The sequence below is a fragment of the Terrapene carolina genome, unplaced genomic scaffold (genome assembly GCF_002925995.2).
Source record: "Terrapene carolina triunguis isolate 2854851 unplaced genomic scaffold, T_m_triunguis-2.0 Scaffold96, whole genome shotgun sequence".
NCBI lineage: Eukaryota > Metazoa > Chordata > Testudines > Emydidae > Terrapene > Terrapene triunguis.
Window position 1 is genome coordinate 33,179,785 of NW_020664447.1, and position 13,125 is coordinate 33,192,909.

At 39.2% G+C, this 13,125-nt stretch overlaps 1 protein-coding gene across 12 annotated transcripts in view; it reads left to right on the forward strand.

Moving 5' to 3' along the window:
• Positions 1-13,125, forward strand: part of GPHN (gephyrin) — a 662,403-nt gene that overhangs the window by 482,218 nt on the left and 167,060 nt on the right. For all 12 annotated transcript variants that reach the window (XM_026651346.1, XM_026651349.1, XM_026651348.1 and 9 more), the window contains one exon: positions 10,646-10,780. In XM_026651346.1, the coding sequence (XP_026507131.1) occupies positions 10,646-10,780 (135 nt within the window). The remainder of the gene's footprint in view (positions 1-10,645; positions 10,781-13,125) is intronic.

Below are 13,125 nucleotides of genomic sequence, written 5' to 3' on the forward strand. Positions count from 1 at the left end.
TTGTTAGTCTCTAAGGTGCCACAAGTACTCCTGTTCTTTTTGCGGATTATACAGACTAACACGGCTGCTACTCTGAAACCTATGTTTCTATTATCCCTTTAATACCTAATTTTACTTCCTGCACCAGTAATTCTAGTTCTTCCATTTTGACACCCAGGCTCCATGCATTGGTGTACAGACATCTTAGTTGTTTCTGCTTGGCTTTGCCCAGATTCCTTACTTCAGGTACATTTTACTGCCAGTATTGCCTAACTGCCAGTTACTATCAGTGGTACTCACACTTTCTTTCCTCATGTTGTCCTTTTTACTACCTTCTATTGTTCCTTTCTCCATTACTGTATCCTCTCCTATTTGATTTTCCTCCTGCTCAATATTAGAATCAGGTGGAAAGATTACATGAGCATCTCCCCCAACTTCCATGTTTAAAGCTCTTTTAATCAGATGGGCCATCTCCCATCCCAGATGTCTATTTCCCTCCCTACTCAGGTGGAGTCCATCACAAAAGAACAGTTCTCTGTCCATGAATGCCTCCCAGCAGTTGATCATCCCAAAGCTTTCACTTACACCATTGCCTGAGCCATCTGTTGATCATCATAATCTTATCTCACATTCACTCTCCTCTACAGACAGGTAGAATCCCACTGAAGATCACCTGAAGATCATTTCTTTAAGCATCTTCCCCAATGTGGTGTAGTCTTCCTTGATGCATTCCAGCAGGAATCAAGCAGTGTCTTTTGTTCCCATGTGAAGGACAATCAGTGGATTCTTACCTGCTCCCATTAGGAGCCTCTTCAGCTTCCGGTCCACATCCTGTATCTTAGATCCTAGCAGACAGCACACCCTTCTGTGATCCAGATCAGTTCTGGTGACAGGCCTGTCTGTTCTTCCTAGTAGGGAGTCTCCAGTAGTGTAGACCTACCCCTTCCTGTTGGTACAATTTTCCAGCCTTCCCCCTTCTGTTCTTTCTGGCTACAAGTCTTTTTTTCTGTTGTCATTTGTAATCTTCTGCAATTCATCTTCTATCCTCCTGGGGCTCCAAACTCTGGCTATCTCCATTGGCTCTTCCTCCCTTCTTGTAAGACTAGCTGCTCTTCTCTTCTTTTTTGCTCTCTCATGTTCTGGTACTGTCTTCCTTTCCCCTTCCTTTTCCAACTCAGCAAACCTGCTCCTTAACTCTATTTCTCCTTCGCTAACCAGTCTTTTCCTCTGCCGTGTTCTCATAGTCACATGCTTCCGCTGGCCACTTTCCTAATCCAGCAGTCTGCTCTGAGAGTCCTCTGGTCCAGCTTGCATCTGCAAGTCTTGAGTTTTCCTTTCAGCCTTCTATCTCCTTCCCTCCATCATCTGCTCCACTCCCCTTTGAAACTCTAGTTTCTAGCTGCATCTCCATACCCCAAATCTGCTCTTCCATCAGATCTATCAAGTGGGACTTCAGGTACCCTCTCCAGAATAATGTACATCCCACAGGTGCCACATCCAGTCATCTTCATTGTCTTTTCCCTTTTTCAGGACCCTACCATTGATACTTCTGCAGCTGTCATAGCCTTCCCTCCTAAGTGCATGTCAAAAAAACAAAAACACCCTACAAACGCAGAAAACAAAAGCAGACCAATGCATAGCCCCTCCCCTAAACTTCCAATCAAACTCTGTTTTCAGCTCTGTTTTCTGGCTCCTGTGCCACTGCTCCTTTGTGCACAAGTCTTAACTAATCAAGTCAATAATCACAACTTGCCACCTCTCTAAGTATTTTCGGATTGCAGTTTACTGTATGCACCATGGAACAGGTGAGTTTTAAGGATGGAATAAAGAAAGATAAGGTGATCATTTTTCAGATTTTTCTGGGAGCTTTTCCCACTTGTGAGAGGCAGCATGGGAGAAAGTGTGAACGTGCTTTTCAGAGAAATGGGCAATCATGGCTGATATCACTGGCAGAGAAAAGACTTGAATTTACCTTGTGATAAGATAAAAAGTTGAACAAGTAGACAGAACTAGATTATCAAGAGCTAGAAATGTTAGGACAAGAAGTTCATGTTTGGTGCTATGGAAAAGGGAGAGCCAATGTAGGCAGTTGAAATAGAAAAGCATGCAAGGAGTATTGTCTTAGCAGTAGCTTAGAGACTAAATGGTGAAAGGGGATGAAACAATAATTTATGGGAGATAAGGGGTAAAGGCTGGACTTTTTTAAGATGGAAGAGACCAGGTATGTTTTTTGTTGTAAGGGGAAGAACCCTGAGGAGAATGAAAAGTTGAGAAGGTTAAAGGTAGGAGTCAGAGTGGAGTGAGGGAACTCAAGAGATGAAAGGGGATGGAGTCACTGAAGCAGGTGCAGGGGTTAGAGAAGAAACCTAGGAAGCAGTCCCAGTGTCTGTGACTGAGGCAAAAGAGGAAAGAGTGGTGGGGGGATGGATATATAAAGAAGGGGGGCTCTGTGTCTGATTTTTTTTTCTTTGTAGAAACTGACAAGATTTATGCAGCGAGGGAATGTCCTTATCTCCGTATATCAAAGTCCTTATGGCAGCCTTTCAATCCCTATCGTGACTCGTCCCAGACTCTAACCTTCCCTCTTAAGGTTTCTTTGAGACTGAGCTTTGAACCAGAGGGGAATATTCATAAGACTGTCACAACTCCGTTTGGATTCTATTATTCCACTTAATCAATATTCAGTATAATATTAAATAATAACTGCACACCTCTATATTTAAAGACCCTTTAAAAACAATTTAAAACAAAGACCCTTTAAAAACACACACTTATAGCCTATATATCAATATTTAAATGAATACCAAACAATTTATACTAGGGCTGTCAAGCGATTAAAAAAATTAATCGTGATTAAAAAAATTAAGCGCAATTAATTGCACTGTTAATAATAATAGAATACCATTTATTTAAATATTTTTGGATGTTTTCTACATTTTCAAATATATTGATTTCAATTACAACACCGAATACAAAAGTGTAGAATGCTCACTTTATATTTATTTTTTATTACAAATATTTGCACTGTAAAAAAAACAAAAGAAATAGTATATTTTAATTCACCTAATACAAGTACTGTAGTGCAATCTCTTTATAATGAAAGTTGAACTTACAAATGTAGAATTATGTACAAAAAAAAACTGCATTCAAAAATAAAACAATGTAAAACTTTAGAACCTACAAGTCCACTCAGTTCTACTTCAGCCAATCTCTCAGACAAACAAGTTTGGTTACAATTTGCAGGAGATAATGCTGCCCACGTCTTGTTTACAATGTCACCTGAAAGGGAGAACAGGCGCTCGCATGGCACTGTTGCAGCTGGCATTGCAAGATATTTACGTGCCAGATGCGCTAAAGTTTCATATGTCCCTTCATGCTTCAACCACCATTCCAGAAGAAATGCATCCATGCTGATGATGAGTTCTGCTCGATAACAGTCTAAAGCAGAGCAGACCCACGCATGTTCATTTTATCATCTGAATCAGATGCCACCAGCAGAAGGTTGATTTTCTTTTTTGGAGGTTCGGGTTCTGTAGTTTCCGCATCAGAGTATTTCTCTTTTAAGACATCTGAAAGCATGCTCCAAACCTCATCCCTCTCAGATTTTGGAAGGCACTTCAGATTCTTAAACCTTGGGTCGAGTGCTGTATCTATCCTTAGAAATCTCACATTGGTACCTTCTTTGCGTTTTGTCAAATCTGCTGTGAAAGTGTTCTTAAAATGAACATGTGCTGGGTCATCATCAGAGACTGCTATAACATGAAATATATGGCAGAATGTGGGTAAAGCAGAACAGGAGACATACAATTCTCCCCCAAGTTCAGTCACAAATTTAATTAATGCATTATTTTTTTAACGAGCATCATCAGCATGGAAGCATGTCCTCAGGAATGGTGGCCGAAGCATGAAGGGGCATATAAATGTTTAGCATATCTGGCACGTAAATACCTTGCAACGCCGGCTACAAAAGTGCCATGCGAACGCCTGTTCTCACTTTCAGGTGACTTTGTAAATAAGAAGCAGTCAGCAGTATCTCCTGTAAATGTAAACAAACTTGTTTGTCTTAGCAATTGGCTGAACAAGAAGTAGGACTGAATGGACTTGTAAGCTCTAGTTTTACATTGTTTTGTTTTTGAGTGCAGTTATGTAACAAAAAAAACTACCTTTGTAAGTTACACTTTCATGATAAAGAGATTGAACTACAGTACTTGTATGGGCTGAATTGAAAAATACTATTTCTTTTGTTTATCATTTTTAAATTGCAAATATTTGTAATAAAAATAATATAAAATGAGCACTGTACACTTTGTATTCTGTGTTGTAATAGAAATTAATATATTTTAAAATGTAGAAAAACATCCATAAATATTTCATAAATTTCAGTTGGTATTCTCTTGCTTAACAGTGCGATTAATCGTGATTAATAGTTTTTAATCATAGTTAATTTTTTTGAGTTAATCATGTGAGTTAACTGCGATTAATCAGCAGCCCTACTTTCTAGTTTTTTAATCAAAATGTCATGTGGAACCAAGTCCAATGTCTTACAGAAGTCCAACTATATTACATCAATATTTCTACCTATATCAGCCAAATCTGGTATCACAGCAAAACAAGATATCGTTAGATTGACCAGATCTGTTTTCTATAAACCCATGTTGATTGGCATTAATTATGTTACTCTCCTTTAATTCTTTATTAATCAAATCCCGTGCCAGCTGTTCCATTATCTTGTCTGGGATCAATGTGAGGCTGACAGGACTATAACTACCTGGGTCATCTCATTTACCCTTTTTGAAAATTGGCACAACATTAGTTTTTTTCCGGTATTCTGGGAATTCCCCAGTGTTCTAAGACTTATTGAAAATCAGCGCGCTCTGAAGCCAGCTCTTTTAAAACTCTTGGATGCAAGTTATCCAGACTTGCTGATTTTTAAAATGTATGGCTTTAGTAGCTGCTATTTTACATCTTCCCATTATATTTCACATGTAAAATTGGAATACCTTTATTTTTCAGACTCTCATATTTCACAAATATGTTGCTTAATTAATCTCAAACTTTCCCCCAAATTCTCCTTTGGCAAATGTTCACACATCAGAAATTTCAGGTGGAGAGATTTTGTTTTGATAAGAATAGTGATAGAAGGGTCACAAGTGGGATTATAAAGAAAAGATAGTTGTAATTTTAGGGCCTGACCTTGAAAGCCCTCATGGGGAATGACTTTAGTAAACTACACTTGTGAGTAAGCATTACTCATTTGAAGAAAGTTTGCATGATTGTGTTAATATTTCATTTGCTTCTGAGTCATCAATTTAATACTTTTTTGTTTTCCATTCACTTTTATTAAACTGTTTATTTTCATTCCCCTGAAGCATCCCTGTCAAGGCTGCTTCCCCACTTTGAACTTTAGGGTACAAATGTGGGGGCCTGCATGAAAACTTCTAAGCTTAACTACCAGCTTAGATCTGGTCCGCTGCCACCACTCTCGATGCTAATTCCCTTCCCTGGGTAGCCTTGAAAGACTCTTCACCAATTCCCTGGTGAATACAGATCCAAACCCCTTGGATCTTAAAACAAGGAGAAATTAACCATCCCCCCTCCTCCCTTCCACCAACTCCTGGTGGATCAAGATCCAACCCCCTTGGATCTAAAAACAAGGAAAATCAATCAGGTTCTTAAAAAGAAGGCTTTTAATTAAAGAAAAAGGTAAAAATCATCTCTGTAAAATCAGGATGGAAAATAACTTTACAGGGTAATCAAACTTAAAGAGCCCAGAGGACCCCCCTGTAGCCTTAGGTTCAAAGTTACAGCAAACAGAGGTAAACACCCTAGTAAAAGGTACATTTACAAGTTGAGAAAACAAAGGTAAACTAACACGCCTTGCCTGGCTGTTTACTTACAAGTTTGAAATATGAGAGACTTGTTCAGAAAGATGTGGAGAGCCTGGATTGATGTCTGGTCCCTCTTAGTCCCAAGAGCGAATAACCCCCAAAACAAAGAGCACAAACACAAGCCTTCCCCCTCCCCCCCCCCAAGATTTGAAAGTATCTTGTCCCCTTATTGGTCCTTTGAGTCAGGTGTCAGCCAGGTTACCTGAGCTTCTTAACCCTTTACAGGTAAAAGGATTTTGGAGTCTCTGGCCAGGAGGGATTTTATAGTACTGTACACATGAGAGCTGTTACCCTTCCCTTTATAGTTATGACAATCCCTAAGAATGTTTTTCTTAGCATTTCAGTCTTCTTCCATGTAATTACACTGTGTAGTGTTTTGTTCCCTCTGTTGTCAATACATTGCCTCAGCAAATTATTGGTTACTTTTTGATCCCATGTGTCTGATTTATCAAGATTGTATCACTATCAGAGAGGTGGTGTATCTCTAACTTTTGGGGCCATCAGTTCAATAATCATAGAATCATAGAACTGGAAGAGACCTCGAGAGTCCAGTCCCCTGCACTCATGGTAGGACTAAGTATTATGTAGACCATTCCTGACAGGTGTTTGTCTAACCTGCTCTTAAAAATCTCCAATGATGGAGATTCCACAATCTCCCTAGGCAATTTATTCCAGTGTTTAACCATTCTGACATTAGTTTTTCCTAATGCCCAACCTAAACCTCCCTTGCTGCAATTTAAGCCCATTGCTTCTCGTCCTATCCTCAGAGGTTAAGAAGAACAATTTTTCTCCCTCCTCCTTGTAACAAACTTTTATGTACTTGAAAACGGTTATCATATCCCCTCTCGTCTTCTCTTTTCTAAACTAAACAAACCTGATTTTTTCAATCTTCCCTCATAGGTCATGTTTTCTAGACCTTTAATCATTTTTGTTGCTCTTTTCTGGGCTTTCTACAATTTGTCCACATCTTTCCTGAAATGTGGCACCCAGAACTGGACACAGTACTCCATTTGAGGCCTAATCAACGCAGAGTAGAGCGGAAGAATTACTTCTTGTGTCTTGCTTATAACACTCCTGCTAATACGTCCCAGAATTATGTTAGCTTTTTTTGCAACAGTGTTACACTGTTGATTCATACGTAGTTTGTGGTCCACTATGACCCGCAGATCCCTTTCCGCAGTACTCCTTCCTAGGCAGTCATTTCCCATTTTATATGTGTGCAACCGATTGTTTCTTTCTAAGTGGAATACTTTGCATTTGTTCTTATTGAATTTCATCCTATTTACTTCGACTATATCTCCAGTTTGTCCAGATCATTTTGAATTTTGATCCTATTCTCCAAAGTACTTGCAACCCCTCCCAGCTTGGTATCGTCCGCACACTTTATAAGTGTACTCTCTATGCCATTATCTAAATCATTGATATTGAACAGAACCGGACCCAGAACTGATCCCTGTGGGACCCCACTCGTTATGCCCTTCCAGCATGTTTGTGAACCACTGATAACTCTCTGGGAATGGTTTTCCAACCAGTTTTGCACCCACCTTATAGTAGCTCCATCTAGGTTGCATTTCCCTAGTTTGTTTATGAGACGGTCATGCGAGACAGTATCAAACGCTTTTAGTAAAGCTTTTAGTAAAGTCAAGATATACCACATCTACCACTTCCCTCCTATCCAAAAGGCTTGTTACCCTGTCAAAGAAAGCTATCCGGTTGATTTGACATGATTTGTTTTTGACAAATCCATGATGACTGATACTTATCACCTTAATGTCCATATGGTTACTGTATATACTATTTGCACATTTATGACAATCTGATTTTTAATAAGAATAAAATGTATTTCCAAAAAGCATGTGTTATAGACACAAGAAGGTCTAAGAAAAGGTTTTTAGGATAATGAAAGGTAGTTCCTGGGCCCACTGGCCCTTATCCTAATTCAGGGTTTGAAAAACCCACTACTTCATTTATTTCTGGCAGTGGGAAAGCTTTCCCCGACCAGTGGGTCCTCAGACATCAATTTCCAGAGAATCTGTTCTATTAGGTATTTTAGTTAGGTTTCTTGCCATATGGGCTGTGACAATAATCTTCTGAATGTGAACAGATGCATTAATATCTTTCTCAATCTGTAGACAGAGGGTTCCAATGCATCTTTAGCTGCTCATAGCTTTCCCAAATGCCAGCAGAATGAAATTAATTCAGCTGCAGTCAGTGTCACCAATTCATAATCCTGTGTTCAGCAGTGAAACGGGCCAGAATTATCTCCATATTACCCTGCTGACTGGGAAAGTTGTGAGCAACAGAAAAGACAGGCACTCAAGCTAATCATTAGAGGATACACCGAAGGAACCTGGCCAGCTGGGGGGCCATCACTTCAAACACACAAACTCATATACCTAACATCCAGGATACTAGGAGAGGAGGAGATATCCATAAACAACTCCTTGCAACCACAAGGTGGCTGGTTGAAGGGCAGAGTAGGAGAAAACTATTCCTTTGCAGAAGGCAGGAAAGGAGAGGAGGAACACATTTATGAAGGACTCCCTACCCTTGTGATAGTCAAGCAGACTGTCAAGAACATGGTGAGGAAAAGAAAGTTCCTTCTACTTTCTAGCAGTGGAGGGTGGGAGTGAGAAGGGAAGCTTCATAGTTATCAGACACCTAGGGCTAAATTCATTCCTTCTGTGTGGTATGTACCAGCGCAGGGACTAAGAAGAGGCAGCTTATGCCTCCCCTATTAAGGTCCATTGTTCAGGCTAGGACAGGCATCAAGGCTACCCAAATTCCACCTCCATTTCAGTGGCCCCTATATTCCATTTCTGGTGCAAAATCACCAGGACAGTAAGAATACCCTGGCCAGGCCCCTTGTTGTCCCCAGTCTACCTGCTTCTTTCTCTGCCCTATCCCTGCTCTGCTTCCACTTTTCCTCCAAATTCAGAAGCCCTTTATGTCAAGAACTGCTGTGAAGGGGGTATTAGTTGGTTGCCCTGCAGCCCCTAGTAGCCAGAAGCTCATTAAAAAGATGCCTGAATAGGATCCAGATTGCAGCACCCTGACAAGCCCACCTCTTTCACAGCACCTGAAGGTAGAGATCTGGCTTCTCGCCAAGGCTTTGCCCCTTGTTCTCACTTGTGCCCACCACCGAAACATCTTTCATGTTGGCCTTTGGCTAGTCATAGGTCTTGTACTCTGGCTAGTGGAAACTGATGATTATTCTTTTGGAAATTGAAAACAGGATACTGTATTGATCCATTAGAGTGTGAAACTCTCAGTGAGGAGAGAAATTCAAAAAATATTATTCTAAAGCTCTAATGTATTGTAGCTGGTGTTCCATGATCAACTCTACACCATACTGTCAGTTGTGATTGGGAAGTAAATACCACTAAATAAGGGCAACTTGGCCAAATAGCCAAGTGGTCTCAGAAAAAGGAGGAGATTAAAATAATGGAGTGCGACTTTGAAAACGGCTGTAGGGAAAACATTATACAGTATAGGGAAAATATATTACAGAATATATTTGTAGAACCAGCCCTCACAGCTCTTAGAACTCACTTCTCTGACTTTTGGAACTCAAAAGTCATGTTTTATATGTCTTACAAGATTATAAAAACATGAAAAAGTGAATGAATAATTTGAACAGGCAGTCCAATTATAATAGACAATTTTGTATCTCTGGTTGGTTGGATCTACGCATTACAGTGATAGGAAGATAGAAGCTTTCTGAAACTTAATATTTTAGAAGCAAGAAAATCTGTTTCTTAAATCCACCATGTTTCCGCTTTTCCTTGGGATTGAACAAAAGAGCTAGAAAGAGAAAACTAAAGGCTAGATTTACTTTCATAACCCAGCATACGTAATTAAATAGTTAGGTTTGCTCATAAACTGGTATAAATCAGCATAGTTCCATTTATTTCAAAGGAGCTACACTGATTTACACCAGCTAAGGATCTGGCCCTTAAATTGCAGTTCAAAAATGTCAGGCCAGACTATTTGAAAACAATGACATATGGAAAACAAAAGACCAAGGCACAGCAGTGGGTTGGTAAAGATAAAGTTTGTTGTGCTGCTGCCCTTGCTCTGTCTTCTCTCTGGATAAATATAAGACTTCAAGTTCCAGAGCTATAAACTCAGCACCCTTCATCACACCAAATTCACTTAATTTTTTTTTAGAAGAAACAATAACTTCACTACATGGAATAAAAAGGAATATGTATTCAGTTCTTGACCTCTGTTCTTAGATTGTCAACAGAGGGATCAATTAATGCTTCGTGTGGTACTGGTTTTGTGATTGGGACACCAGTCCATTAAGAATTGGATTGGGAGTCTAACTCCTTTTAGACAGGCCATGAAAGAACCATTGTGTGGTGGTAATCTTTTGGTCATTATTGGCTTGTGTTGGATTTGAACCTTAGTCCTAGAGGCAAAAAGTTCCATGTCTTGCTGCCAATCCCCTGACCCTTTTAGTCCCCTCCCCCATTGAATTGGTTGTTTATTTGTTTGTTTATATTGTGCTGTATCTGAATGCAGTCCTGAATTTTTTTAAGACAAATCGTGGTATGTTCTGTGCATCTGTGGTTAGAATCTGACCTTATATTTGCTGATGGATTGTTTTGGAACTACCAAAGGTGCAATTCTTGCCACCAGAACAGAATTCTGAAGAAGGCTGGGCAGAGAGAGATGGGGTATTTTAAGTAGTTTTGGATTCAGATGCAAGATTTTGAATAATTTTTAAGTACAATATATTTTGGACTGTTAACTGCATCTCTTGTCCTGTTCAGATTCCAGACTCCATCATTTCTCGTGGTGTTCAGGTGCTCCCACGAGACACAGCCTCCCTCAGCACTACCCCTTCAGAATCTCCTCGTGCCCAGGCCACCTCTCGTCTCTCCACTGCGTCCTGCCCAACACCAAAAGTAAGTGCAATGCCTTGCCATCTCCCAGTGTTCGGATGTATAATCTGATTGATAGTTCCCTTCCGCTGGTGAAGGTAGGATTGTATGCAAGATTTTGCTGTTGAAAATGAATGAAAAATAGTGTATTGTTACACAAATTACAGTGTGGGACCAGCAATAGGTTACGAAAGGTCTTGTATAATTTTGTGGCTCCTGTATTGAACCATTGCTGCAGCTCCTATTTGCCAACAGTGAAGCATATTACATATATGAAAGCACTTGTCTTCTGTTATCTATTGCAATATTGATCATGAGTATGAGAATGTTAACCCTTTGAAATTCTCTGTTCATTCCCTGAATAGTACAGATAACCCTGCCACTGAATAACAGGATTAAACTAATAGAATACTTTCACCAAAAGGATGTGTGCATATTTATAACCTGGGCTGGGGCAGCTCTTTGCCCCAATATAATACTGATGAATTTAAAACACTTTCAAGCCAACTTGTTTTGCTTTAACTTGGATACTTGCTGCCTGATATTTGAAAACAACTCTAAATTGACTAGAAAGAAAGTTTTAATGCCAACCTTTTGAGATTATTATTCAATTCTTGCAGATTATTCCATGCTGGTTTAATTTATTCAGGTGAACTCCGTTTATATGTGTTTTATGTCAGTCCTCAAAGACAGTAAATTGGAAGCTAAGGGAATGAACTAGTTGCAAGACCAGTAATGATCACGATTACTTTCTGCTGGAGAGTTCTCCATTTGTGTTCAGCTAGTGTTGTTCATATGACAAAGTTCTCTTTTTGATGTACGTTATACCAACATGTTAAAAAACTTGTAGCAAATGACAAACAGTAACGTTACTTCTCATCTAATTGATCATAATCCTTAGAGATTATTCTGCTTGCTAAAATGATTGCAGATGTCTGACTATTCATTTTTCTTGCTATCTCATTTCTTTTCTGTCAGCAATTTAGATTAACCTGTAGCCACCCATGGAGCTGTCTCAGTTTAACATTTTTGACAGTTTTATGAACTGCACGCCTTGACTATAATAGAATTTTGGTGGCAGCATGTGGTGGACTTCACTAAGCAGTTCATTGCTTTTAAAACAAGATTTAGTGAAACCTTCAGCTTTGCTTGATTTTGTTTCTTGCATTTGCTTTCCAAAATAAATTGTCACTTATAGGATGGTCTCATTAAAATACAGCCTGGAAGCGTATTAAATAGGAATACCCAGGATAAAGGAGGAATGCACAAGCCAGGAGAGGGAAACTGTGGGCCCAATACTCAGAGTTTGTGCCTTTTGAAAAGATTTTGAAGTAGGAGTGTCCACACACATACACACAAAAAGCACAGGAGGCCAATAAAAGGTCTAAACAATATTCATTATACTATAGAGAGACTCCCAATGAAATTGAAATAGTTAAAGCAATATATGGCAAAGAGAAGGAGCACAGTGTGCCAACTCTGAAACAGAATCCACACTATTGGACAATCTTTATGAGATAAGGGGTTATACAAGGAAGCAAGAGGGAAACGCAAAGCACATGGTGAGATTGAGGTTTTTCCATATGAAGTTGGTTGGAATAAGTCCCCACTAAACAAGGACCACCATTTTGTAAACTTAATTTAGCCCATGTTTAATTGTCATTTCTTATCGGAAACTCAACTGTATTTTCAAGACAGGCTAAATCACTGAGCACCTTCTAGAACATAGGAATTGGTGTGCCAGATCAGACCACTGGTCCAATTATTCCAGTATTGTATTTCCAGCAGTAGCCAGTACAAATTGCTTCAGAGGAAGGTTCAAGAAAACCCAGCAATAGACAGTTTGGGAATAATTTGCACACAGGAAAACCTTCTTAATCCCCAGTATTTAGAGGTTGAATTAAAAGCTTGATCTTTTATTTCCCATACAAAGCTCTTGGGGTTTTTTTATTCCTTACCATAAAAATTCAGGTTATTCTTGTTATCCATATAAATGTTTAGTCATCTTTTGAATCCTGCTAAATTTTCAAGAAGCGGTTGGCTACCAAATATAATGGAGTATATGGTTCTTGCTGTTCCTTAGGGAATACTCATGTTTCTTGGTATCTCTACAATTTTCATTATTTTTTCCTTTTGGAACCTGGATTTCTAATCATACAACATGCACGCAAATTTCACTGGAGCTGATGTCAGAGCTCTTGACTCACCCAGGTAATGGGGTTAACTATAAATTCTAATCTGTAACATGCAATTGATTTGTTAGAATCTGTTTATTTTAATCTGCAAGTGTTTAACATATGTATCATTTCATATTCCTGTTTTTGAAGTTCACTTTAGATTATGGAGAATCGTAAACACATACATACAGG